Raw genomic sequence first — 27,965 nt, forward strand, 5'->3', positions numbered from 1 at the left:
TGTCCAAAATGTTTGCTTCTTTTGGTGTCACTGGGTAACACTAGAGGTTTTCAAGTCAGCTTTGTAAAGTCAGTTTTGTTCAATTAAGAGCCTAAGCAGAAATGGGAACAAACAAACCAGTGAAATGTAGAGTTTGCTCCAGCTGAAGCTGGAGCTGTGCTAGGGATAAATAGGGTGGCAGAGCCTGCCTACTCTTCCCTATGCACTCCTAACAACCCCAGGGGGGCTCCACAGACCTTCCAGGGCTGAAAAGAGCACAGTTTGAAAACAATCTGAGATTTAGATAGAACACAACAAGCTAAAATGAGGTCAAAATACTAAAGTGGAAAAACATCAAAGTAAATGAAATGTAAAAGCTAAATTAATTTTACTACACTAGACTAGCCAAAGGGTCCACAAGGTTGCAAGATTGTTTGTCTACCTTTATTGTTTAAACAGAATTAGTTTATTGATTTTCACTTAGCAGAATATTTAGAATATTTCTGCCTCCCAGGCAACTAGGTCCTATTTTCCCCAAAAAACAGTACATCTTCATTATTGACTCAGAAGATATTAGTCAGAAGATACATTTTCTTAACTGATGACTCCTTCATTATAAAAACTCTCCAGTAATTCAGCATAAACTTTCCTAGAAAAATAAAATAAGTGAAAAGGGATTAAATCATAGTACAAATCTGGGTATATAAAGCCCTCAAGCACTGATCATTGTAAAACCTCTTTGTTCAGGAATCCTTAATGCTATGGTTTGAATGTGTTCCCCAAAGTTTACATATTAGAAACGTAATCCTCAATGCAGCAGTGTTGGCAGATGGGGCCTACTAAGAGATGATTAGGTCATGAGGGCTCTGCCTTCATGAATGGATTAATATTGTTATGGGAGTGGGTTAGTTATCAAGATAGTGGGCCTGTTATAAAAGCAAGTTTGGCCCCCTCTTGCTTGCTTGCTCTCTTGTGCCGTCTTGCCCTCTTGCCTGCCACCATGGAATGATGCGGCACAAAGGCCCTGGATAGATGTCGTGCTCATGGACTTACCAGCCTCCAGAATCATGAGCCAAATAAATGTGTGTTCATTATGAATTACCCAGTCTGTGGTATTCTGTAATAGCAACACAAAATAAACTAAGACATTGAAAAGAAATTTTTAAAACAAACTATTCAACTTGAGTTCAATTTAAAATCCCAACAAGATTTTTTTAATGCTAAGGAACTAGCCTTCCTTGCCCACTTAATCACAAGGTTTAAAGAATGACAAACATTTTATATTCCTATCTGTGTGAGAAACTAATGTTGCTATTAGAAAACATTCTTGGATTGTATTTCATTCCCTAGGCAATCTGGCCTTGACTCACTTTCCAAAATTATCTGCCACCACCTAACAAATACCTAAGCACAGACCTACTCATCTCCTCACTGTTCCTTTAATACAATTTTCTCACTTCCACCTCTACACTTTCTCTCCCAGACTTCCTCACCCCTCCTGCTAGCCTATCTAAATTCAACCATTCCTTAACAATCAACCTCACAACCAGCCTTTGAGAAGCCATCCCTGACAACGGCAGCCAATGACCCATCTCCCAGGCTCACAGCACCAGTTGCTAATTCTGTCCATTTTCTTGCTTAACCACACATCTCTATTGCTACTTACCTCCTTCCATGGACATGTCAGACCATGAACACCTCACATAATACCTACTACCATGCTGTACCCACATGGAATACACAATAAATATTTGTTGAATAAATGAGTATGTGTTTATTCTCAATCTTTCATCTATACATGGAACAGTGCAGAGATTTCTACAAAGCAAATGAAATATGAACATAATTTGGTTTCCTACTATTACTCACATCCATGAGTCTTATCAGCTCATGCTCCCCCTTATTGCCATTTATGTTTCTTTTACTATGTTGTTTATCTCAGGACACACTCTGACTAGCCTTTAATTTGTTGTAATAAATCTCTATTATCCCTGACATTATTTAGCATGCATGGCTGCCTAATTAGTCAAGGCAATGATTTATAATGAAATTGCCACAGATTTTGCCCTTCTCTTCAGTTAATGCTACCTTCCCCATTTCACTGAAGAGCCTTACTCCAAACTAGTTCAAATGTCAGCTGTAAAGTAATAGAAGTAAAGTGCCAAAGAAAGCAGAAAATGCCTGGTCTTTTCCAGGAAAAAAATCATCAAAACCCATTTAAATGGGACATAACTAAAACATATGAAGAGCCTGGTGCCACTGTTTCATCATCAGATTACTCTCCTCCAAACTTTAGTTGATAAGCCACACTCTCCCATCTAGTACAAAGACAGTAAAGAGGCCTGAGAAAATCAGATCTACAATGGAGTAGAAAAGGAAATCCTTCTCTCTTTTCCAGAGCACCAGCCTACTAAGCAATGTGGAGAACTATGTAAGAGACTAGACATAGAATGTACATGTTATACACATAGCCAGTCCATTTGTTGTCTGCCATCTGAGACCTGACCAATCAAAAGAAAGCTACTACCCACAGATTTTGGAAGTATACAAATTACAAATCCCAAGTCACTTCTACTATAGCCTCTTTAGCTCCCTATTTGCCGAGAGGTGTTCAGACTCATCACTGTGGTGCTTCAAAGAGGGTGCAGTTTATTCAGATATTGCTAGATGAATTGCTGCGATCCTGACAGGTTTCTGACCAGGCACAGGAGTGCAGAGAGAATGTAGAACAATGGTTCTTTATAGGTCATGCCATGCATGGTGAACTTTCCACCTACACACAGAATTCCTGTCAGAACAAACATATCCTCATCGCTCCATGTCAGAAGTCCAGGCCCAGATGCACAACCCCTGGAGGAAGTCAGGTGAGTAGCAGGTAGGGAGAAAAGCCGCCAGTCCAAGGCAATTAGACATACAGGTAGATTAATCTCCTTTCTTCCTTTCCTTGGAAGAGGAAGGGCAAGAACTGGAAGCAGCATGGACTGTGGTTTCCGGCTTCCTCACCCAAAACCTGCCTAAATAAAACTGAGTTAACACTGTGGCTTCTATGTTTATCAACATACAAACCTGTGTGAAATCAGACTTTCTATTATGGATGAGATTTAAAAAATAAGGTCTTAAAACATGTTCAGCACTATAAATGAATTTTGTTGCATTGTTGAATCTGAACACTTCATTATATGTCATTATTATTCCAAAACAATGAATAGACATGTAAGAATACAATGTTTTCAGTATTTCTTTGGAGAAAAAGATTGCCCTTTAGTAAATGTATGTAATTTTTCACTGTAAGTGTTTAAAGGATCTTCTTCTATGAAATTATGATGTTGACAGATGATTATTTTACCATCTACACCTAATGAAGTAAAAACCTGGCAATTCCAGGTTTATTCTCAGGTTTTATTTACCTGTGAAATCTAAATTCTGGTACTACTGACTCAGAAAAATTTCTATTCTTAGCCCCTTGCTTGACGGATAAATTATTTTGCCCACAGAGGTTGATGGTGTACTAAAGGCTACACAGCAAGAAAGTGGCAAAACCAGTTCCGAATCTAAAACTCCAGCTGGGTAGGCATGCCATTATCAAGCCCTTTAGGAAGTTGGTGTATCACACTATTCTTTTTAAACTCCATGGGAATTTAAGTCAATTAAAGTGTTTTAAACACATTTTAAATAAATGTCATTTTTATTCATAATTAAAATAGAATTTATCTAAAGGAAGTTTATAAAATTATTTTTCATTGCTGTAAAGCTGTAAATAAAGCTTAGATGCCATATGTCAATTTAAGGTAACCACATATTACCTTAACATATGGGTGAAAGTCCACAGGGATACTCGAAATGTAAAAATAACTACATATGCTTTGCGAATAGAAATAATCGAACCAGCTTAGCTCCCTTTTTCAAATCAATGTCTTTTGTATACCTGGCTGTGCAGACTCTGGCAAAAAATGGTTCCACTGAAGATAGATTTATGTGCTAGGCCAATAAGCCCCAAAGTGGGCAATTTTGAGACTGCAACGGGAAAAAAGCCAAAGAAATTAAAGATGAAAACCACATGGCACATAGTTTTAGAATAAGGGACTAAAGACTCGAACTTGATCTCCATTTAAGTGCTAAAGAGATACAGAAAAGAAAAAAAAAACACAATTTTCAAGCCTGTTCTTCCACAGATTTTGAAAAGCTTGATTCCAAACTGTTTCTCATGAAAGTCACTATACTGGGGGAGCTATTCATGGCAAACCACCTGGATAACGTTTATTCCTAGACCTCAAATTGATCATAATTATAAATGTACTCTCTTCATAAGTGTCCTCATATGTAAAATAAGCAGCTAAATTCAGCCACTTTCTCTCATGACTCCATAACCAGAGCAGTTCTGGTCAGCTTTTGTAACAGTGAAGAGGACTGCCCTGCCAATCAACATAAGACCATTAACAACACGCACAGCCAAACAGATTCCTTTAAATTCTTCACAGCATCCCCCTCAAAAACTGATGTCTCACAATTGCCTTTGTCTGTTATTTTCACTCTCTCTTCCTTACTATAAGTTGACTCTTACCTCACTTTCCTGTTAAATCACATCTAATCCATCATCCGCAGATATGACTAATGACTTGCCTTTCAGGGTCTTATTATTCTGTTTGGGTGGATGGGTGAATTGGCACTTGCTGTCCAGGGAAACAGAAGAGATGCTGAATTAATGAGCTTGGTTAATCTGAATTCTCAAGAGTGGTTCAACAGACCAGGCTGCTATGAACAAAAATCTGCAACTCAGGTATTCTGACCTTTTAAATGCCATCGAAAGAGGAATGTAAGTGTACTTTACTTCTTCCTATAGTAGCATAAATCAGAATAACTGGCTTAATTAGTTTTGTTTGCAGTAAGCTGAGTTATTAAAAAAACGCAACTCCTTGAGAGCATTTGGTGTTGCCATCTGGCCCATCCCTTTGCTCCTGGTCTCTTTCCCTTCTGTTCCTTGCATTCCAGAAACCAACACTTCCCCAGACACAGCACTTTGGCTGTGAATGCAAGTGGCTATGTAAGGACCAGACTAAGGTCAGACCATCTTCTCAAGAATGTTTATCTGGAAGGAATATGGCCTCGGGGTAAGGAGAGTCTGTGTGGGAAGAAAAAGGATACTAAGGTTGTTGAACTCCCAGGTTAGGAATAGGAATACTCCTTCTATTAAAAATGCATTTTGGTAGTTGTCCATCCAGCTGTGAACTGTGTGTCCCATCTGGCTGAATCAGAGGTTTCCAGGCAATAGCTCTGAGCTCACCTAATAGATCACCAGGTCTTCTCTGATACTTTTCTAAGCCAGAGGCTAGTGATACTCATCTTATCTCACACTCCCATCACTGCATGTGTCTAATTTTCTGGGATTTCCAATAAGAATTGAGAAAAATTGGTTCCTTATTCCATTTAGGGTCTCTATCATTAACATTACCTCTACCTCAAGTGGCCTCTATGTCTAGAAGAATAAATGTTTTCTTTAGACACTGACCCCATGCCCTGGGAGTCAGCTTGATTCTTTCTAGTCCTCTACTAACTGACATCTGGCCTTGGACAATTCACTAACCTTCTTTGGAAGTCAATGATTTCATTCAGAACATGGGCAGGTCGAGTACGTCACAGCTCTAACATAGAGTGTACTTTATGGCTTTAAGTTCTATGATTCTATGATGTTCTAAACTAAATACAGCTATATTGCCCTCATTTCTTCCTATTCTTTAGCATTAATATATACATCTATTCTCATTTAAATGAATTAATAAATATATGCGTCAATATATGCATATATAAATATGCATGTACATATTCACTACCAATTGGGTTTCTTTCCTACTGGTAAGAAAACACACACCATGCCCCCAAAAGCAATTCATGCTTTTTAACATTTTTTAAGAACTAGCAATTATGGACACTTAGGAAGTTATAGCTATATACAGCCTAGATCACGGGTTTCCCTAAAAGCCAAAAAGTCCCTGAATAATTAGGAGAAAGATAAGAAGACTTTTCACTTTTCTTTATAATCAAGACCAGAAGGCAAAATTCTGAGTTTAATGCAACAATGACTATATCTGACTAGATCTCACTAGAAAAGCCAACTCACCAGGGAGTATCAAAGGCCACTTTCAAATGCCTAGTCTTCGAAAGTTAATCTAAATGTTCTATCCCTCAACCATACCAGCAGGCAAAACTGGTGCTATAAATATTTTGTTTGCCAGGTTTTAAAATTTTTAAAGGATTTACTTTCCTTCATATGGCTGAAAATGAAGGTGAAGGAGGTATAAAAAAAGCCATTCAATATCTTTAAGCGTAATGCATTTAACATCCTTAAATATACATACAAGAACACTAAATGCTGTGTGTGTGTGTGTGTGTGTGTGTGTGTGTGTGTGTGTGGACAGAGAGATGAAATAATTGAAATATAGTTTTTGAGCAATTACAAAATCCACTCTTTTTCCCTTAGATATCTCCTGTCTCATGGAAAAGCCTACGGAAGGCCTAAATAACTAAGATTCTGATAAATTTTTAAATAAAAAAATAAAACTATTAGATATAATTCCTGAAGTTTCATTTATCCGGTAATTGAATATGTGCCTAATGTTGATCAGGAGCCAGGACGAAGTCCCAAGACAATGATTTGAGACAAAAATTCCATAATACACATAAATTTTATTATGTAAAAATGGTAAATGAACAGCCATCTGTGAATAACGCAGTTATTGCCTTTTATCTTTGGAACAACAAACCAGTATTGCCTTTATAAGGATGACAATATAACCTGCTACTCCTCTGCTATTTTCCCTTTTCAAAAACACCTCTTCTGCCTCTCTGCTGCTAAAGGATCCTCTATCTAAGAAAGAGCAGAGGTTCTTTCTATTAGAAACACTTGAATGGCACTCTAAAGAGAAAGCAATTTATGTCAGGAGCAGCAGTAACTTGAACCTCACTCTTTTGCAGATTAGAGACATAAATTAGAGCTGAGATTTTATGTCGTATCCTCAAGTGTCCCGTGGTCTGCTCTTGATATTGAATCTCAAATTTCCCAGCTCTCTTGAAAATCAGCCCATTTCAGAACATGGAACGATTCTTAATAGGTCCCAAAATCAAATTCAAAATAAATATATTTTCCAAATATGCTCAATGCTCACCATAAATATTATGTATTAAAGTACTATCAAGGGCAACTTGGTTATACCAAAGTATCCAAGAAGCAAATATTTGAGTTGATAATATTATAGAAACATAGTGCCTTACTTATCTGTAGTCAAGACTCAGCAAACAAGCAAAAATGGGCCGGGCACGGTGGCTCACACCTGTAATCCCAGCACTTTGGGAGGCAGAGGCAGGCAGATCACCAAGTAAGGAGATGGAGACCATCCTGGCTAACATGGTGAAACTCCGTCTCTACTAAAAACACAAAAATTAGCTGGGCGTGGTGGTGTGTGGTGTGTGCCTGTAATCCCAGCTACTCAGGAGGCTGAGGCAGGAGAATCGTTTGAACCAGGGAGTCGGAGGTTGCAGTGAGCCAAGATTACGCCACCACACTCCAGCCTGGCAACAGAGCAAGACTCCATCTCAAATTAAAAAAAAAAGGAAAATGAACCTTGAAAAGCTAAAATACTTACGGCATATGGACTATGCACTGAAGCTCATGCAGTTTACTCTTAGAAGGACACCTCATGGTTATTTATTTTAAACACATTTCTAAGCAGGGCAGTTATCTGCATTCCCAGGCTATGACCAGCCATTGGAAACAGCAGAAAAGAATTTAGAAACAATGAGAAAATGAGTTAAAGTCAGGCCTGCTGAGGTCAGCAAGGAGTGCAGCTGACATCATGGCAGTACTAGAAGTGACTGGAAATCTATTTTTAGGAGATTAAAAAAGAAAAAGAATACTCATACAGGGCCATTTAATGAAGGAATCCACAGTTCTATCTCTAACCATCAAAAGTAAGTCGTAGAGCCTAAGGTGATAAATTTCAGCCTGGAAAACTTACTCCAATCACAGATACACTGGCCCAAAGTTGCTACACAAGTAAAACATTATAATTATTTATTTTCTTAAAGCTTTGGCAAAATTTGACTTTACACTTTTATTTCTGAGTGTAAAGTGGAGATCGACTAACATCCCTACATCCATGCCTCCAGAATAATCTATCATTACTATGACTTAACTGTATAGCCCTACACATTTTGTATTTGTATTGCATTCATTTATTCATGTACTTATGCATTTGTATTCACGTGTCTGATTCATTTGACACTTGTGAAAAGCTGTGACCTGATGAAATGGAATAACTCACCATAGCTTTTCACTTCCCCAACCTTTGTTCTAACCAATTTCAGGTAAAATGAAATGATAAATGCATTACTAATTCAATGGTCACATTTTTTTCTATTATATCTTCTGAAAAGTTGCAACAAGCCAGAAGATATAAACATTTCATTGGTTTCAACTGAGTCTAAAGGACAGGATTATAATCAGTTGAAAGAGATGCTTCGTTTACTTTATGGCAGCAACTAGCTTATGTGACAGGATGCCAGACGCATTGGAACATTAGTTTGACCAAATAGAAATCAACTGAATGTTTGGCATTGTGCAGATGCAATATTAAAGTTACTGAAATGTATATAAACATGTATATACACATATATATACAAAGTTGATAGGCAATCTCTGTAGGAAAAAGATGAAAATGACCCTCCAGATTTAAATAACGTTTATAGCATTGTGCTATCATTGTCAGTGGAGTTGAAAACCTTACATTGTACTAGAAAATACCTTTCTAAGCCATCTAGGTTTTCTAATAGTTTTCCTCTGATATATATTGCAATTTTCTTAAACAAACTACATTTTCAATATTAAGCTTTTTATGTCATTAAGTCAAAATGTATCCTTATGATAATGTAATATGCTTTGCATATACAAGTATGGTACAATAAATCAATTTTATCAAAAACTTAAGTTGATGTCTTATCAAAGTGTGCATAAGGTTACCAAATTACAGTATTGAAGTTTGAAGAACAAAAACCATTATTTATTTCCTTAACCATCTGTCAGTTCACACAATAGAAAATACACACAGAGGGCCTGAATTAAAATTAGTTCTCGTATTCCATAATTGTAACTGTTAAAATTTTTCTCCCAGGAGACATTCAAGTTCTATTGTCCAAATTCATTCACAAGTGACGTGCTGACTTTTTTAAGCAAAATAAAAGATTTATGAGAGTAATTATTCATGCTATAGTGCACACTACTTAATTCACAGACAATCCCACTTCAGAGAAACACTGCTGGGGTCTTCCACACACAGGTTATCTGACCCCTCATAGACAAGGCCACTTTGTGTTATCAACATTTTTTGTTTACTCATTAATAACCTCAACAGAGAATAAGGAGCAGTCTTAAAACTCAGGGTGGAACCTACAAAGTGGGAGATTTGAAATGCAATATTCTCTTGCGGGAAATACCCATTAGCATTGCAGGCAGTGCAGGCGTCACCGCCGCCGTAAATAGGTTAGAAACTCATGTGCTTCTTTTTCTATCTGGATGTAAAGGCTTTAAAAAGTAAAGCAGTCATGAGCCTACTCATACGCCAGAGTTTCCCTCAAATTAGCCTAACAATTCCACCCATCAAAAACACAAATTTTCAACCCATATCCCAAAATAGTATGTTATTAGACAACTTTAGTCTAGAATGGAGTGAAGTTTTACGGTAACAGCTAGGATCAGTCCTTCTCAGTCCTGGACTTAAGCAAAGGAAAAGGAGAAGTTTTCTTCTTCCCAGGAAGCCTGAGTGTTTGAAACCTTCACTCACACCAACCCATCTTAAGCAAAATCACTCATGAGGGCAATGGTTTCCAACTGGTCCGCTCATTAGAATCACCTGAGAGCTCTTTTTGCAAAGTGCCCAAGTCCAATGCCAGACCAATTCAATCTGCATCTGACAGTGCAGTGTAGGGCTCAGCCACCGGTATTTTTTCAAAGCTATCATAGTGATTTTAATCTGCAGCTAGATTGAAAACCACTGCTCTAAAGCAATGGTTTTGAACCAGGGGCAATTTTGCCTACCACCCCTCACAACCCTGGAACGTCTGGCAGTGTCTAGAGACATTTTTTATTATCACAACTAGGGGGATGCTCAGAGGTAAAGCCCAGGGATGCTGCTGAACCTCCTGAAATGCATAAGGCAGCATCTCACAACAAAGAATTATCTGGTCCAAAATAATAATAGTGTAGCTGTAAAGAAACCCTGAACTGGAAGAGTTCATTGGGAGAAACAGCCTGCTCTTTCCATCTCGAGAGATACCCTCACAAAACAAGAAAAGAATCAATAGGAAGCTTTCAGGAGGAAGACTTACAACCCTGACACACCATTCAGCAAGACCAATGTAATTCTAAATGGACCTTGTTTAATGCAGGTGAATGATTTCCTCATGCTTGCTCTCATTGGCTGGAGTGATGTTTAAGGAGAGCACAATGTTACTGCTCACTGCAACTTGCTCTAACAAGGCAAAGGGAATCAGACCCACCAGGATAATTAAACAATTCCTTTTTTTTTTTTAGAAGATGGAGAAGAAGAAAGAAGATTATGAAGAGTACCATTTCTTCGTCTATTTATTCCTTCTCATTTGCCGGTCACCAGCAATATGTGCTTATAGAATTAATATCAAACTATTTTTACTATTTTTTCTTCTGCATTCATTATATCCAGTGGGTGAACTACTTGTAAGGATCTGTGATCATCAGAATCTTCTTTGTCTTGAAGGCCAATAACAAACACAGCTATTGTTAGAAGAGCCTAAATCATCCAAGACATCCATGACCTGAGCCAAATAGTTACCTGTTTAAAAGCAAATGCCTGCCAGCTAGTATCTGGAAGCAAAACTCTTTCATTTTGTTGTGGAAGGAAACACTTTCACCTAAGAAAATTCCACTCAACCTTGGATGTCAATGGAATCAAGTAAGTGAAACTCCCATTCTCAATAGTTCAGGCTGTCAGTTTATGAACATTTATAAATGGCAATGGTTATTTAATTACTTAATCTACAAATATGAAATAAGCAAGCAATTTGAATGAATGGACAAATGCCTGAATGCCTAGATGTGGTAAGTGTTGAATCTACTTCCTATTTGAAAATGGAACTCTACACAAACTAGAAAGAAATCATTGAACAGTAACTTCTAAAGAATTAAATGCATTTTTGAGAATTTTGTTTAGTTTGGAGATTTGTTTAAATCTTTTGCTTTTGCTTTTGTTGTTTTCTAAACACCTACTAATTAAGAAATTATTATACAGACTTAAGATGTTTTTAAGAGAGAAAAAATAGCTAAAACTTATCTTTGCATTCCCAAAAGAAACTCTTGAATGAGTTCAATTATTTCATCCACTGAGTTTGTAATTATAAGCACAAGAAGATTTATAAATGCTCAAGGCACAGTCAACGAAAACAGTCATCTTTTTCACTGATGTCCTCTCAGTGTGCATACGTGTGTGTTTTGGGAGGGAATGCATATCTTTACAGGTAGGACAATATCCTGCCAATGTATATTTCATTTCTGTTTCAGTCTGCCATAATGCACACACACTTCCCATTTGTTTTCACATGCTTTTTGTTCACGTAAAAACATGCAAGTGCTCATCCAAAACACTCATATTTCACACAAACCCCAAGCAGAATGACTCTGGAAATGAGTCAGCAAATCTGCAATTCTGAATTAACCTTGATACTGCTTCCTATCTATTTACACACAAATGATTCAAACAAATTGTGTAAGGATTTAAAAATATGAAAAAGCATGTTTTACCATCCATATCAAAAATTAATTTGTAACAGCAGGATAAATACAAGTTACCAATGCCCATGTTTATAGGCTGATGATCCATAAACATCTCATTGTGCCACTTCATTTTCCAATTAATTACTGAAATTAAAATACAGTGCAAATGCACTGCAAATATACTCTGAGGCTATCAACTGTCAGCATAAGATTGGTCACTTAAGAATGAGAAAACTTGAAGTAGACATAAGATTTGAACTTCACTATCATTCTATTACATCAGTTTTAACTAAATTATAGTGTTAAATTTTAAGAAACATTTACCTGCCCCACTAAGTTTATCTGTATCCAGGCAATAAGCTATGATGTAATGTCATCTTTACTAGGAGATACACCTTACCTACAATGCAAGGCATTGTTTAAAAGCTGCATCTAAAAACTTTTCTTAGAAGTCAAATCATATGGTGATTAAACTAGAGTTCTTTATATAAAGAAGCCCTTTTGTAAAGAGAAATTGTTTTTAAGTGATCCACTTGTCCCTAATATTTTCTTTTAGTTTCAGAGACAAAGTTTCCTTTTAATGGTGCACATATTTACTTCTCAAGCTCATTAAAAAGTAATCAAGAAATGGAAAAATCATTAACTTTACCTTCCCATTACTCCACTATCCCCCCTCCAAAGACAAGCTTCATGTCCAATGACCAATCTCATGATAGTAACACAACCAAACTTTCTTTTTAAATGACTTGCATCTCTTGTACAGAATTGGGCAGCCAAGACTGCCTACAGCAATGGGGTGGGGGTGGGGGCAGCATCTCCATAGCTCTTGGAAAGAGTGAGTGAAGGTTCAATCTTGGAAAGGCACCAGCCAGGACACCTCAACACAATAGGCAAACTGGCTTCTCTGGGCCTCCAACTCCCAACAACAGAGAAAGCAGTAGCCTCCCATCTTTCCCAACCTTTTTATTTCCACTTGTGCTTAAAAGAACATTGCATGCATTTGAAGTCAAGTTTCAGGAGGCAATTTTCATCACTATGAGAAAAGGATTAGGATAAAATGGAATCCAACAGGTAAATCCCCAAATACAATATTGAAATTTACCCCTTCTTGTCACTGCTAAAACTGGCAGCCTCCTCCACTACTGCTTGGAGCTGGCTGCAGACTCCAGAGCACCTTCCAAATAAAGCAAAAACCCTCAGATATTTTCAATGAAAACAAAACCCCACAGTATATAAAATCAATCGTTTTAGCTCCAATTCAACCACAGGTAACATAAAAGGATTGTGGAGTTTTTTTGTTTTTTATTCTTTAAGAAATGATTTTTTCTCTCTTAAGTGCAAAGTGGTTTCAGATCCAAGACGCAGAAAATTAAACCTCTTTGAAAAGGTTTAAAAGCTCAGGTTTAGCACTGCCTCAGCAAATGTAGTGGACATTATGCTTTAGAAACCAAAAGAGTGTCCAAACACATCTGTACATTTTAAAAAGGTACTTTCAAACAACCAGGAAAGATGTCTCTTGCAGTGTAAGAGAGCATATTAGTTGGAATATGTATAAGGGAGTTTGATGACAGTGTTGGTGGATTTTCAGCGAGTAGAAAGGGAATCAGCTGATGCGTTTTAGATGCAAAGAAATGTCACAGATTCAGGCCTCCAACACAATGGAAAAAATCCTTAAGGTAAAGTCAGGCATATTTATAGACATTTGGGCAAACCAGCATCAAGCCTGTTTAAGAACATCATACTTCTTTTTTAATGTTATTGGTTTTTCATAGATATATTCATTTCTTCTTGTACCTAACCTATTAACTGGATTCAAAATCCTTTTGGCAACCATTCCACAAACAAGCTCTAGTAGGAAACAGCACACACTGCTAAGAAAATGCTCAGGTTTAAGATGAAAGACTCTTAGAATGGTTCCATTTTTTATCACCAGTACCCAAAGATTTCCCTTTGACAACTCAGGGTCCTAAGGAATTACTGTTCCTCTCCCTCCCATAAACCCTCATCCCCAAACTTCTTCACACTGACTGATAACTGTTTAGAACAAAAACAGATGGAGGAGAAGAACCCCACATCATGATTTTGGGTCCAACATTTGCTCCTTCCCCAAACCCACTCCCTAGCTAGCGCCTGCACTTTCTTACGTGGCTGGAAAGTCCATCATCATTCATAACTCTCTACTGAGTTCCCCAGCCCAAGCAGTACCCCAGCACATACTGACCCACCGTTCATGCCACTGTAGACATTCCGGTGATGGGGTGACCCGTCTTCCTGCGCCTGCCGTCTGAGGGTGCCCTCCCTGCTGACTCCGCCGCTGCCTCCACCTCCTCCACCGCCTCCTCCGTGTTTGTGATCAGGGCTCCCTCCATAATGTTGTTTGAGGTGCTCCGGGCTGGTGCCCCTGGCTCTGGGGAGATGCTCTAGGCTCCCCCCGAGAGCGTGTTTCTGAAGATGCTCCGGGCTCCCTCCACTGTGCCTGGAGTGTTCAGGGCTGCTCCCTGACCGGTGCTTCTGGAAGTGTTCTGGGCTCCCACTCAGCACGTGCTTGGGCAGTGTTTCGGGGCTGCTCCCTGGATGCGGGTGCCTTTGCTGTTCGGGGCTGCCCTTGCACATGGGTTTGTGGTGCTCCGGGCTAGGTCCTTTGAGTGCTTTGGGGCGATCTGGGGTCCCACAGGCTCTGGGTTTCTGTGGATGCTCGGGGCTGGCGCTCCTGTGCTTGGAATGTTCCGGGCTGCCCTCGCTCCGGGGCTTCTGCAGGTGCTCCGGGCTGCCACTGCTCGCGTGGTGCTTGTGGTGGTCCGGGCTGTCAGTGCTGCCAGTGCTGGAGGTGCTGCTGCCGTCACCCACATCCCGCACGTAGGGTGCAGTGGAGGCTGTGAGTTGGCACAGGCTGGCCTGGCTGTCGATGGAGCAGCGGCTGCCTGCGCAGCCTGCACCCTTCTCCTCATCTAGTAGCACACAGAGCTCCTTGAGCTCCATGTTCTCCTTCACCACTTCCTCCTGCTTCACCTCCAGGTCTTTCAGCTTCTGCAGGTATAAGGCCACTTCCTTGTGCATCACCCCGGCAGTGTAGCGACCCAGTCTCTGCCACTCCCGAGACACCCTCTTGCCTTTCTGCCGGTCATCATCCAGGAAACAGCAGAGGTCCCTCAGTTCCTGGTTGTCCTCCTGGAGTTTCTGGTTGATATCCTGAAAAGAGAGACACAACCATTCAAGGGAGGTACACATCTGAGGTGTCAGCAGGCTCAGACTTCCTGGAAAGGGAGAGCCTGTAACTGGTGAATTACCTGTGAGGTTAGGGGAGGAGGTGAGGGAACAGGAGGAAGCTGAAGATTTGTAGCTGTCCATAAAAATTAAACTAACTTAAGTATCAGTTCTATCCCTGCACAATACTTTACTTGCATTATGTCATCTAATTTTTACCCAAACATTTAGGGGATAATAATTATTATGGCTCTTATACAGAAGAGGAAACCGGACCTCACAACGCTTCACTTGTCCAAGGTCATCTAGTCAGTAGTTAGGGAGCAACCAGTTCATTATCAAGAAATCAGTCACTAGATAAAAACAAGGCTCCCCTGCCTCACCCTCAAGAAAGAAAAATAACTGCTTGTGACCTGTGAAATGCTTAAGAGCCCTGAGACAACAGACCTTTCAACAGAGTAAACAGCAAGCACTGCTTAGATCTTCAGCCCTGACATGGAATATGCAGCCCCAATTCCCCTGGTAGGGAAAGGCACAATTGCCCTCTAGTGGCATTTCATCCCTGCACATCCAACCCCTACTTGCCACACCCACCTGAACATCTCCCAGGCATCTCTCACTTATCTCAAGCAACCTGAGCCTTAAATTAAGAGACCTCTCTCCCCAAACTGCACCTCCCAGCAAATGCCTCCTCTTTCTGTTCCACTGTTCTTTATATGAACCTGGGGTCATCCCTGGCATCTCCTTCTCCTTCAACCTTCCATTTCAAAACCAAACAAGGCTTTGGAGCTCTACCTCCAAAATTTAGCTCATCTTGTCATTCCCATGTTTGAAATCCTTTAATCTCATGGCCCTTAGGATACAATGCAAAATCCTTTAAGTCACACAAGGCCCCAGATACATTGATTCCACCTACTTCTCCTGCATGAGTGATGATTCACTTGTTTGTTCACAAATATTCAGTAAGCATCTATTACTGTACCAGGTACCAGTCCAGGTGGTAGGGATATATCAGTGGATGCAGCAAAGACCTTGACATGGTACAGCTTTTATTGTGGTCGGAAAGACTGGCAAAAAAAAACACGTCTAGAACATAACATCATGCAGTGAAAAGTTCTGCAAGGAAAATTGAAGCAGGTTAAAGAATACTCTTTTTCAAGAGAAGATACCGCTACAGAGAAGGGAAACATTTGAGCAGACACCTGGGTAGAATGAAGGAGCCAACATTTGAGTGAAGATGATCCCAGGCAGGGAGAGGGCAAGTAAAAAGCCCTAAGACCAGCATGAGAGCAAGAGCTCAAGTACAGGGAGGTGAGCATGCCTAAAGAACAGAGAGCAAGTCAACGGACATGGGAAAGGGGGTCTGAGAGGCATCAGAGCCTAGAATATACAGGGCATGGTCAGCGACGGGAAAGGCTTTGGGTTGTTAGGGAGCTGAGGATAGAGGAGTGACATTACATGATTCCTTTTGTAAAGAATCTCCATAGTTGTGTGGAAAACAGACTGACGGGGTAGGGGAGAAAAGAAGGGAGGGTCAGGATAAAGTGGAAGCTGCAAGATTAACAAGGAGGCTCCTGGGCTGGTCCAGGTAGAGGGAGATGATGGTGGCTTGGACGTGTGGTAGCAGTGGAGAAGGTGGGAACACCCCTCCTCATCACACACTGAGGCTGTGTTTCAGGTCCTCAAAGGGCAAGGCCTTTCCCTCTTTCACTTGGAATGCTCTCCCCAGCCTTCTAGACAACCATCAGGTCTCATTTTATAAGTCACTTCCCCATAGACACCATTCTATAGAAGGTCCACCCCCAATCTATGGTCTACCATCATCCCTCAGACTTACTACAATTTGTAAGAAGAAATGTGTGAGTATGACCATTCATTCTAGACTATATCTTCTCTAGAGTCACAAGAACAGAGACCTCACCTATTTACTTTTGTGTACAGAGAACACAGCACTCCCTGTGTAAATACCTGAAGCCAAGGAATTTTGAAGATGACTAGTGGAGTTCCCACCTATTCTCCATTTATGCATACAGTCAAGGAGCCAGCAGTTCCTTGAGGCACTGTAGTTTGGTAAGGATGAAACAGGGGCAGCTACAGGGCTGCTACCTAAGATTTCACTGCTTCAAAAAGCCTGAAAATCTTTGGTCTTGCCAACCGATCCAGAACTAGAGGTACTCAGAAAGGCGGCTGAATTCACTTAGACTCAGGCTGATTTCAACACTGCCCCTAACATAGACTAAAAAACAAATTATAAAACACCTGTCAACCACATCCTCCACTTCCTACAGTCATGGGAGTGAATTTGTGGGTATTAGGAAGAAGCTTATGCAGCTTAGTTTTTAACTCCAGTTCTAACTCTTGGCATCACCAACAATTCTGTTTCTTTGCTTCTAATTCCCGCCTCTCCTTTTTGCTTCTCATTGCCACTTTCTGTTTTCAGTCCTGACCTTTGCCAACAGCCTCCCAGGCAGCCTCCCTGCCTTTGTTTGCACCATCCACTCCTTCACCTCACCCACTCCAATGTAAGCACTCCTCAATCAGACCTTCAAAAATACTCCCTGCTTTTCAAGACATAAAGATGGCAACAACAGAAACTGGGGGCTCTTAGGGGGGTAGGAAGGGAGGTAAGGGTTAAAAAACTATCGGATACTATGCTCAGTACCTGGAAGATGGGATTAATCATACCCAAAACCTCAGCATCACACACTGTACTCTCCGAATCTAAAATAAAAGTTGAAATTTAAAATAAACAAAAAACAACAACACCTGAGTTCAATGACTCATATCTGTAATCCCAACACTTTGGGAGGCCGAGGTGGGCAGATCACTTGAGGTCAGGAGTTCAAGACCAGTCTGGCCAATGTGGTGAAAACTGTCTCTACTAAAAATACAAAAATTAGCCAAGCATGGTGACACGTGCCTGTAATCCCAGGTACCCAGGAACCTGAGGCAGGAGAATCGTTTGAACCTGGGAGGAGGAGGTTGCAGTGAGCCAAGTTCACGATACACTACAGCCTGGGCAACAGAGTGAGACCTTGTCTCAAAAAAAAAAAAAAAAAACGCCAAAATACCCCCTGCATGTTTTGCCTCTCCTGTTTATCAATCCCCATCACCTTTCCTTTGCCAGGGAAAATGAATAAACCCCTCAGCCAGGCCTGAAAGGCTGTCCCCTGCCTTTCCACCTTTAGCTGTCAGCTAATTATGAGCTATGATTACGTCTGTGCATTCCAACTAGAAAATATTATCTTCTACCCCATATGAACCTAAGAAGAGAGATTCCTCTGAGAAGTTTCCCGCGGCACAGAAAAGTACCCGTGAATGAATGAATGAAGTAACTTTCCCACTCACTGTTTAAGGCCTGTATCACACTCTAGCTAGAACAATCACTAGACATCAATTTTTTCTCCTTTCTAATGTGGACATCTTAGCTTCTGGAGGGCAGGGTCTATTCCAAAAGTCTTTCTTTGAATATGCAACATATCTGGCATGGTGCCTTGCATACAGTGGACACTCAATATGTGTTTATGGACTGATCATCCATATAAAGCCCCAGGCCTCTGGCCAAAACAGGCTACAGCTATAGCTACTGAGAAGAATTTCTTATTGTTTCAGCAAGCACTAGCTATGTCAGAGTCTACAGTAGTAAGAAAATAAACTATCCCTTGATACTGATGCTTTAGAGGAAATCAGAAGCTGTGGATATTTGGAGAAAACAATAATAAACAAAATTAGTCTTTCTAAGCTCCAAAAATTATTCAACATTTAGTTTAATCCTGGCATTTGATAGAAAGCTCAAGTCATGTTCTCTTTCATCTAAACAAATTTTCATATGAAAATACTTCCCTTTGACTATCCTACAGCTACTTCTGATTTCTCTAGAGCTGGAAAGTAAACAGGACTGGTGCTACCCTTGGCTTCACGGAGCTAATGCCTTTTCCAAAAGGAGTGAAACATACACTTCTCAGCACTCCAGATGGAGTAGATAGGAGTGAGTATTGGCCCACTCCCATTTCTATATCACAGTTTCCTCTTTCTATTATTAGTTTTCTTGAGAATATTATTTACTATTCAGTTCTGAGCTATTTCCTTTGCCTTCTGATGAACAGCTAAGCAGCCAGCTTGATAATAACCTTGTGATCCAGCTTCTTCAAATCTGCCTCACTAAGACTTGGGCTTTCTTTTGCAAAACACTAGGTGTCCTTTTAGCATTGCCACCGGCCACCAGAAATTATCCAAGTGTCTAAGTGGACTTTTAAAAGTTTAAGTCCACTTCGTAGCACACCAACCAAAATTTCAATCTTATACCTGAAGACTATCAAGTACTGTATCTACAGTTAAATAATTGTTTTAATTTGTTATTTTGCTTCATTGCAGAGCAGGGTGGTGGGCGGGTGGGTCGTTGGGTTAGGAACCAAGGAGGGAAATTAATGCAATGCAGAAAACAAATCTACAGAGATTCATCCCGAATCAGCCCCCAACTGGGATACTGGGTCAGAGCAGCCTGAAGTGTTGGTATATGCTCAGCAGTCCAAAGACATGGTTCTCAGGAATCCAGTTCCTTACAACATAACCCTAACTAGAATCTCCCTTGTCCACCCCTTCCAGGACCACACATTCTAAGCAAAGAGTGTCAACTAGCCAAAAGAAAAGGAAAGCAGGCCGATTTTGAACACTTTATGTCTGTGTGACCTTGAGAAAACTATCTAACTTCACTGAGGTTTCTTCATCTATGGTATATTTCATCCTCATAAAACCTCATGTGGAATTAAAATCCCCACGAGCAGATGAGAAAACCAAGAGACAGAGAGTTTAACAGCTGGCCAAAGCTGCCCAAATTATCAGAATCCAAATTCTTTATCTTTCCACTTCTCGGGGCCCCTACACTGCCCTGCCTCCCAAATATTGAAACACAAACAAGTCAATCAGTGCTAGGACCCGGCCACAGGCCCCTGAAAAGTAAAGAACTGATGCTGTCATCTCCTGTGTCCACAGCTACAATAACACCAAGTAGCCTCACGAATATTTAGATGCAATTTCAAAGTCAGCTCATAGAAAGAGGAATAAAAAAGAAAATGTATTATTATGGTCTTAATTCCCCTACATTTATAGTTCTCAACTGAGAATGCCAAGCCCTCAGACGCTCCCCCCGCCCCGCCCTTAACAAAAAAAAATACTTCTTTTCTTCCAGTTAAGCCAAAATAAATATATGTACCTATCATTTATTCAATCAACCACATTTATGGATTACTATGGTGTCCAAGGAAGCTCTGAGCCAAAATAAAAAAGAGAAGGGAGAAGGCTGGCCTCTCCGAAGAGTAAAACCACAGCACACTCAGGGTGGGCCAGAAGCCTGGGAGTCCGCTCCTTGCAGCGGCCCAAAGATGACATGAGAAGAGTAGTAGCTGCATCAGAAAGCAACCTGCCCCCATCATTTCTGAACTTGATAAGGAAGTAGACTGGAAAGTCTTTTAATGCCAAGTCATGAATCTAGATCACAAGGAGACTTTCCTACTTGGGTGTAAGTGCCCTTAGCTGACCTAATAGCTACTTCTCTACATGAAGCTACTGGAATGAAGCCCAGGCACCCTACCAACCCACTCTACCATCCCCCTCCCCTGCCCACACATAGACCTCACACACAGTCAATCCACACAACCTAAAGGAAGTTTCAAGTGTTTCTGAGCTATTATTTTGATGTTCCATACTATTAAAACATTTAATAATAACTCTTCCAACTCTTCTAAATCACACTATTGTTCAGACCATGGAAGAACCTCAAATTAGAGGATGACAAACTAATGCCCCCTTGTCCAGCTCTGCCTAAGAAACCAAAATCTTGGAGACACACAGCCATAGATTTGTAAGTCCTTTCTTGATGACAGTAACTACCATTTTATAGTCAAGTATTAAACCTTCCCCTACATAATCATAACTTATTGCCATAACACCCTCAGAAAGTTATTATCATTGCATTGTATTGGTGAATAAAATGAGGATCTGAGAAAGTAATTACCCAAGCTCACCCTCCTGGCAAATGAGGTTTCTAGAATTCAAACCCACCTCTGAGATCATCTTCCTACTACACTAGCCTGCCTCTATTCCCCAAAGAGCCTGGCACTTAATAAACACTCTGTTAGTAATGAATTCAACCAAAGGAGAGAGTAAGCCTTGGCATTTTTCTGACTGGAGGAATCTTCCTACCTGCACCCACTCTAGGGACTATATGACAATGAGTTCCGGCCTCAGGAGAGGGCCATCTCCACCTGAACTGGGCCCAGCACATAGATGAGCCTTGAGCATTCCACCCTTCCCACTCTTCCTTGCCCCAGAATCCCAGAGCTGGAGCACTGAGGCAATTCAGGAACCGCATCTACTGCCTGATATGTGGGGATAGGAGTGGAAAGGGGAAAAGAACAGCTTGTGCCTTCGGGAATTTGCTCCCTGAAGTCCCTGCACTGATTTCGTCTGTGTCTGGCTTCCTATAAACAAAGCAGAACAATGAGAGGAAGGAATACCAGGAGGCACCAGCGCTAGCTGGAAGGAGAGGAAGTTTGCGGTGCTCGCCAGCAGGGCGGTTCCCGGCCACCCGTGTACTGCAGCTGGGCAGGCACACTCCTCGCAGACCCGGCGCTCTCCAAGGAGAAAAGAAAGTTAGTGGGCTTGGGGGACGTTTCCCTTCTTTTCCTAGAAGAGAGTGGCAGGGGGGCTGGCTCAGAAAGAAACCATCACTGACCAACACTTGGGGTACTCTGTCAAAACCCTGCTCCTTCCATACTGAGTCTCTTTGCTCCTCCTCTTTCCCCCAGTCAAGCTGGGGTTAAGTGGGAAGGGGAGTAAGGCAACTCCAGGTGATGCCTTCCAAACTCTGGGAGAGGGAAAGCACAGGAATTGGTAGAAGAAGTGAAGGCAGAGCTTGAACTCCTATGTAACCGGTGACACAAGACTGCTCTGAGGGTGGCGCCCGCTGCTTCTCCCGGGCGCCCCGCCGGCCGCTCTCCCTGGCAGTGGCGCCCTTTCCTCGCCCTCTGCCCGCCCAAGAGCTGCTGGCCCAGAGCAGCCGCATTCCCGACCCTCCAAGGCGAAGATCCCCTGGATTCACCCCCTCACTGGCCTTTCCCCCTAACTGACTGAAACCCGGCTCCCCAGGCACTGATTTTCCAGCCTCCCTAAGAAATGAAAGGTTCGCGTGCCCTTCATCTCCCTCCCTGCTTTCCAGCGTCCTCAGCGCCTCCCCCCGCAGTACACCCCGAACAGCCAGACAGTGGCGCGCCCCGTGTTGGGGAGAGGAGGGGAGCAGACGCCTCCAAAGTTTGGAAAAGTTTCACAGGGGCTGGGGACTGGGGGTAGGGGGTGCCGACCGGGAGAAGGGGAGGGTCACCTGTTGAGGGACGGAGGGAAAGTTTGCCTGGCCCCGCCTCCTCCTCGGGGCACCCCGCTCCCAGCCGCGCCGCGCCTCCCCACCTGGCCAGCGCTCACCTTGAGGCCGCGGATCTCGCCGAGGTGCAGCTGCAGGCGGCGGTTCACCTCGCGGATGAGGTTGCTGTGGTCCAGCATCGCGCTCACCTTCTCCGCCTCGGCGCGCCGCAGGCTGCGGATCAGCTCCTCCTTGCTCCACTGCAGCAGCTCCTCGTCCGACACTTTGGACAGGTCCTCCACGGGCGCGGCCACGGGCGCGGCCGCGGCCGCGGACGAGCCGGCCGGGGCTGGGGAACAACTTTCCGCCGCCGCCGCCGCAGCCGCCGCCGCGCCTCCGGCCGCCTTCGACATGGTATCCGCGCGGTGGCAGGTGCAAGTGGGTGGAAGAGGCGAGGCGACTCCCGAAGGCGCGGGCGCGGCGAGGCCGCCTCCGCCCACACCCCTGTGCGCTCCGGAGAGTCAGCGGCACCGCCCAGGGGCCGCTGGGTTGGGGCGGCGGGGGTCGCGCTGGGTGGCCATCCTACCTCGCCATCCCCGCACGCGCGCCCGCGCTCCCCCAGGGCCCGGCAGCCAGCCGCTTGCTGCTGCCGAGGCCCGTCCCAACTCCGCGCAAGTCCATGGTGAAGGGCGCTGGGGAGCCCGGGGCTGCCGCGGGAAAACCTCGGGGAGAGCGGGGGAGCTGCACCCCCGTTCCCCTGCCCTCTCCTCCGCCCTAAGCCGAGACTGTCGCCCCCCGCACTCTCTGCGTTGCACACAGGCGTACACGCACACGCACTTTCCTCCCCCTTGCCCAGCTGCAGCCCCCGGCTTCTCCCCTCTCCTAGCTTGGAGGGCGCGCCGGGCTCCGCGGCGCCTCCCCGGCTGCTCTAGCGACGCCGCCGCGGCTGCCCGAAGGCTGCTGCGCTCCTCCTGCCGCCTTCGCTGCGCCCGCAGCCGCTCCTAGGCTGCTCCGGGAAGCCTTCGATTTGCAGAGCCGAGTCGAGAAGGGGTGGAGGGTGGGGGACCGGCTGGAGGAGGAGCCTGGAGCTGGGGCCACCCGTAACCCGCAGCAGCTCCCGCATGGGCTGGACGCAGCTGCCACTCGACCGCTGCCCGGGCCCTCGAGGTGCGCTCCCCGCTGTCCTGCCCCGGAGGGCTGGGGGCGCGGCTCTTTCTGCGCCCGGGCGCGGGTGGGGCTGGAACGGGGAGAAGGTGAGGAGCTGTGGCCGCCCGGGCTTTGGGAGGCTCGCGCGCGCCACCGTGTGGCGGAAGAAGCTCCCTCCTCTGCCCTCTGCACAGCGGCCTTGTCACCAGGCAGGGGAAACAGCTGCTGACCCAAATGCGAGGTGCTTGGTATTTGGAGGGATCGGGGATCAGGAAAGATGGGGTAGCAGGACCTGAGGGATAACCAGTTATTTGCACTTTGGAGAATGGGAGGAGAGGCAAATGGCAAAAACGGGGGTTGGGGGAAGGGGGAGCTTAAGAAAATCCAAATGGTCTGAAAAGGGGGAAAAGAGGCTTCAGGGCGCTGCTCTTATGGGACTACCCATCCCCACCCCCTACTCTCGCCCCACCCTTAGGCCTTTGTCTTTTCTAAAAATCCGCTACTCTATGAAGAAGCTTCGGGAGAAGGTACTGGATCTTTTAAATTTTTATTTGAAAAATATCAAAGCCTTTAGGCGAAAATAAAATACCTTCATCTCCTGCTTCCTGAAACCTGGATTTTAAGGTCAGCACAGTCACCTCCCCTCGGAGCAAAGCAAGCCCCCTCAGGCAAGCTGAAATGCCAGCCAAGGAGATTTCCATTTTCTTCTATGCCGCAGGCTGCCAGGCGTTTACTGGGTCGGCTTTTTTATGATGGTTATTTCTGGAAGGAGGAAGTCTGAGTCCCTGGCTTCTATCTTTGGGCTATCCTCTTGTAAAGTTGGGTGGAATCGTCTCTGGGCTGAAAACATGCTTTTGCCTAAAGAGGTGGATGCCCTTGACCACCGCATGTTATTTCCACTGGGGGACAGGGCCGGAAAATGGCAAGGATCTACCCCCACCGGGTTTCAGTTAACCCGGGTGCGGAGGGAATAATCTCTATCTGGTAGGATGATAATCGAAATCAGTCCCTTCACCCGCCGGTCAGTGCGTGTCCCCTATTGGGGACACTGAGACCTGGCTCCCGGGAGAGGCAAGGAAAGGTGGTACTGCTTACTGTGACCAAGACGGCCTTAACCTTCCCCTCAGCTTGACTAAACTTTAGACAGGTTTCTTCCTAACTGTAGGCCCCAGACCTTCCTTTTCTCAGAGCATTTACTTTAGCAAACTTCCACTGATGAATGTTTCCTCTGACCCTTTGACATGTAAATCTCTCCGCCTCTTGCTGGGTTTTACAGCCTGGGGATCTTTCTCAGGGATCTGTGAGGCATCCCTTTGAAATGTAATCATCAAGGAAAAAAGGGTCCCTATCTCCCAGTGTTTGTGGAGAGGAGGAGCCTAACTTTAATAAGTTCCAATTAGGAAACACAAATGGCCTCATTACACTGACCAACTTCCCATCCTAATCTCCTCCACTAGTCTTCTGCCAGTTCCCCTCTCCCTCCCTCTCTCTCTTCCCTATTGCAATAGCCTTGAATAAATCCCCCTTGTCTGTTTAACTATATCGGATGCAATTTTTCTTTGACACCTCCAAGCCACTCTCACGCCCACAGAAGGCTCTGCTCAACACAGTTCCTAAGACCAGTTTTGTCACAGAAAGGTAAAGTGAAGGTCAGAAAAAGTTAAGTCCTATCTCTCTTACTTGTTAGTTCTTGTCCTTGAACAAATCATCCGACCTTACTGGCCCTCGGGCAGCTAATGATATGATATACAAGAAGCGCTTGATCGAGCCACCTTACAGAAATGCAACCTCATTATTACTGATATTACATATTACATTGGGCAGCCTCTTGTCTAGAAGTAGGAACCAGGACTTCTGTTTATTCCTGCATCACGGGTTCTTCAAGAGTCTTATTCTAAAATGAAACAGCCAGCCGCCTTCTCTGCTAACTCCCTCTGATCAGTTAACACCTAATAGATATGAGAAATCAGATAGATGGCTGAGAGGAGAAATTAGACTTGTGTTGGGAGGACAAGGAAGAAGGAAAGCAAAAAAAAAAAAAAGTCTACACAAATTATATACACTAGCAGTGGATTACAGTTGAGCTAGATCACCTTAAGGTTTTGATGTTTCTAATTTTGGTCATTGATTCAGAATAATTTTCTGCATGAATGAATAATGTTGCTTCATGTTGCTAAGGTCATATATGGTGTCAGGAGCTTCATTTGACTGCTAAAAACAGAAACTCAAAAAACAGTCACTTTAAAAAAGTCATTTATTTTTTCTCACCTACCTGGTATTCTAAAGAGAGGCAGCTGAGGGCTGGTATGGTGTCTTCATGAGGGCGTCAAAATCTTAGGCTCCTTCTCTCTGCTCAGTCCCCTTTGGGATGATTGCCTCGTGTCCATAACATGGTTGTTGGAACTCTAACCATCCAGCTACATGTAAGGCAGGAAGAAGGTAATAACAACTGCAAAGGCGCACATGCCCCTTTAAAAACTTTTCCTGGTGGCCGGGGGCGGTGGCTCACACCTGTAATCCCAGCACTTTGGGCGCCCGATGCAGGTGAATCATTTGAGGTCAGGAGTTCAAGACCAGCCTGGCCAATATGATGAAACCCCATCTCTACTAAAAATACAAAAATTAGCTGGGCACGGTGGTGTACGCCCATAATCCCAGCTATCGGGAGGCTGAGGCAGGAGAATCACTTGAGCCTGGGACGTGGAGGTTGTGGTGAGCCAAGATCGTGCCACTGCACTCCACTCTGGGCGACAGAGTGAGACCCTGTCTCAAAAAAAAAAAAAAAAAAAAAAAAAAAAAAAAAAAAAAAAAAAAAAAGTTTTCCTGGTAATTGACCCAGTGAATTTTGTTTATGTTCTAATAGGCAAAGCTTACCATATGATCACCTCCCAGATGCAAGGGAAGCTAGGACAGTTTTTTAAGTTAGGTATATTAGTTAAATGGAGATTTCTGAAAACCAGCCATAAATGACCCTAAGTCTTTAGTCCTGATGGTTTTATATCATATGATTTTTTTGAGTCAACTCTATTTCATCCCAGCTCACTGTTGCTCAGCCTAGGTTCTCACTAAGTCTCACCTGATCCTTCTCACTGGTCCCTCTGACTACAGCATCACCTCTCTCGAATCTGCTTTCCACACAACTTCCCAAGTGAATCATCTCAAAAAGTCAAGTCTAGCTACTTTACCCCGAAATAGATTGAATTATTGCTGATAATTTTTCACAACCTCCCTACAAAATTAATTAACATCGGCCAGGCATGGTGGCTCACGCCTGTAATCCCAGCTCTTTGGGAGGCCAAGGCAGGTGGATCACAAGGTCAGGAGATCTAGACCATCATGGATAACACGGTGAAACCCCGTCTCTACTAAAAATACAAAATATTAGCTGGGCATGGTGTCGGGTGCCTGTAATCCCAGCTACTCCGGAGGCTGAGGTGGGAGAATGGCGTGAACCCAGGAGGCAGAGCTTGCAGTGAGCCAAGATCGCGCCACTGCACTCCAGCCTGGCGACATAGGGAGACTCTGTCTCAAAAAAAAAAAAAATTAATTAACATCACCCTCCACCATGTGATGTTGTAGTGCCTCCCCTACAGGGGGCAGTTTTTCTCCCTCCCTACTGGTATTGAAAATCATACTGCAAGCATATGACTTGCTGTACTAACGTATGTGTGTGCACCTGACAATGTACCCCTTCTCTGAAGAGGTCTCAAAAGGCGTCTGTCTGCCCACTCGCCCGTCTGTTCTTTCCACGCTTCACCAGGAGAAGAGCTAACCTTGGGTAGCTGCTATTCCTTCAGTCTGAGCCACATACTCAGCCACCCCAGCCAACCTGAAGACCTGCAGCGTGAAGCACAGCCGTGCTCACAGACTCACAGATCTGTGTGTGAGAAAACAAGACTGTTGTTTAAGCTACTGACTTTTGGGGAGATTTATTGTGCAGCATTACTAATGCAATAGTTAGCAGATACAACTCCCCTGCCTAAATCCCTTTGGTGGCATCTCAGCACCTTTCTGTGGAGTAAAGCTACATTTCTTAGCAGAGCATATAAGATGGACACAGTCTGATGCTTGCTTACTTTTTCAGCTCCATCTCCTACCATACTTTGCCTCATATTTCATACTTTTTCAGTTCCAAACTGCCTGTAGCTCCCTGTCGGCATTCAATATACCTCTGTGCCACACTGATGCTCTTTTCTCATGCATGGAATGCCTTCCTTGCCTTATCCTTCTGAATGACTTCCAACCAGATCCTTCAAAAGGCACCATCTTCTCCAGAGTGCTGGCATCAGCCCACATTTCCCTGGCAGAGGCAAAGGTGAGTGTCCCTCTCCACTCCCATAACCTCCAGTGCATACCTCTAGTGCAGTACCTAAAATAGAATGCTGAATTACAGGAAAATATAAGCAGAGGCTCAGACTAATCCAGTCCAATCCCAACAAAAGGGTTTAGCTCCAGCCAGGATTTAATATTATCTCTTTTCTGCTTTCT

General features: G+C 43.4%; 1 protein-coding gene across 6 annotated transcripts in view; it reads right to left on the bottom strand.

Annotated features, from left to right (window-relative positions):
- Nucleotides 1-23,545, bottom strand: part of CCDC85A (coiled-coil domain containing 85A) — a 196,731-nt gene extending 173,186 nt beyond the window's left edge. For all 6 annotated transcript variants that reach the window (XM_054473842.2, XM_054473841.2, XM_054473840.2 and 3 more), the window contains exons 1-2: nucleotides 22,454-23,545; nucleotides 13,999-14,962 (exon numbers count right to left, since the gene is read on the bottom strand). In XM_054473842.2, coding sequence (XP_054329817.1) covers nucleotides 13,999-14,962; nucleotides 22,454-22,744 — 1,255 coding nt within the window. In that variant the 5' untranslated portion in view covers nucleotides 22,745-23,545. The remainder of the gene's footprint in view (nucleotides 1-13,998; nucleotides 14,963-22,453) is intronic.
- Nucleotides 23,546-27,965: the final 4,420 nt, after the last annotated feature.

This window comes from Pongo pygmaeus, chromosome 12 (genome assembly GCF_028885625.2).
Source record: "Pongo pygmaeus isolate AG05252 chromosome 12, NHGRI_mPonPyg2-v2.0_pri, whole genome shotgun sequence".
Taxonomy (NCBI): domain Eukaryota; kingdom Metazoa; phylum Chordata; class Mammalia; order Primates; family Hominidae; genus Pongo; species Pongo pygmaeus.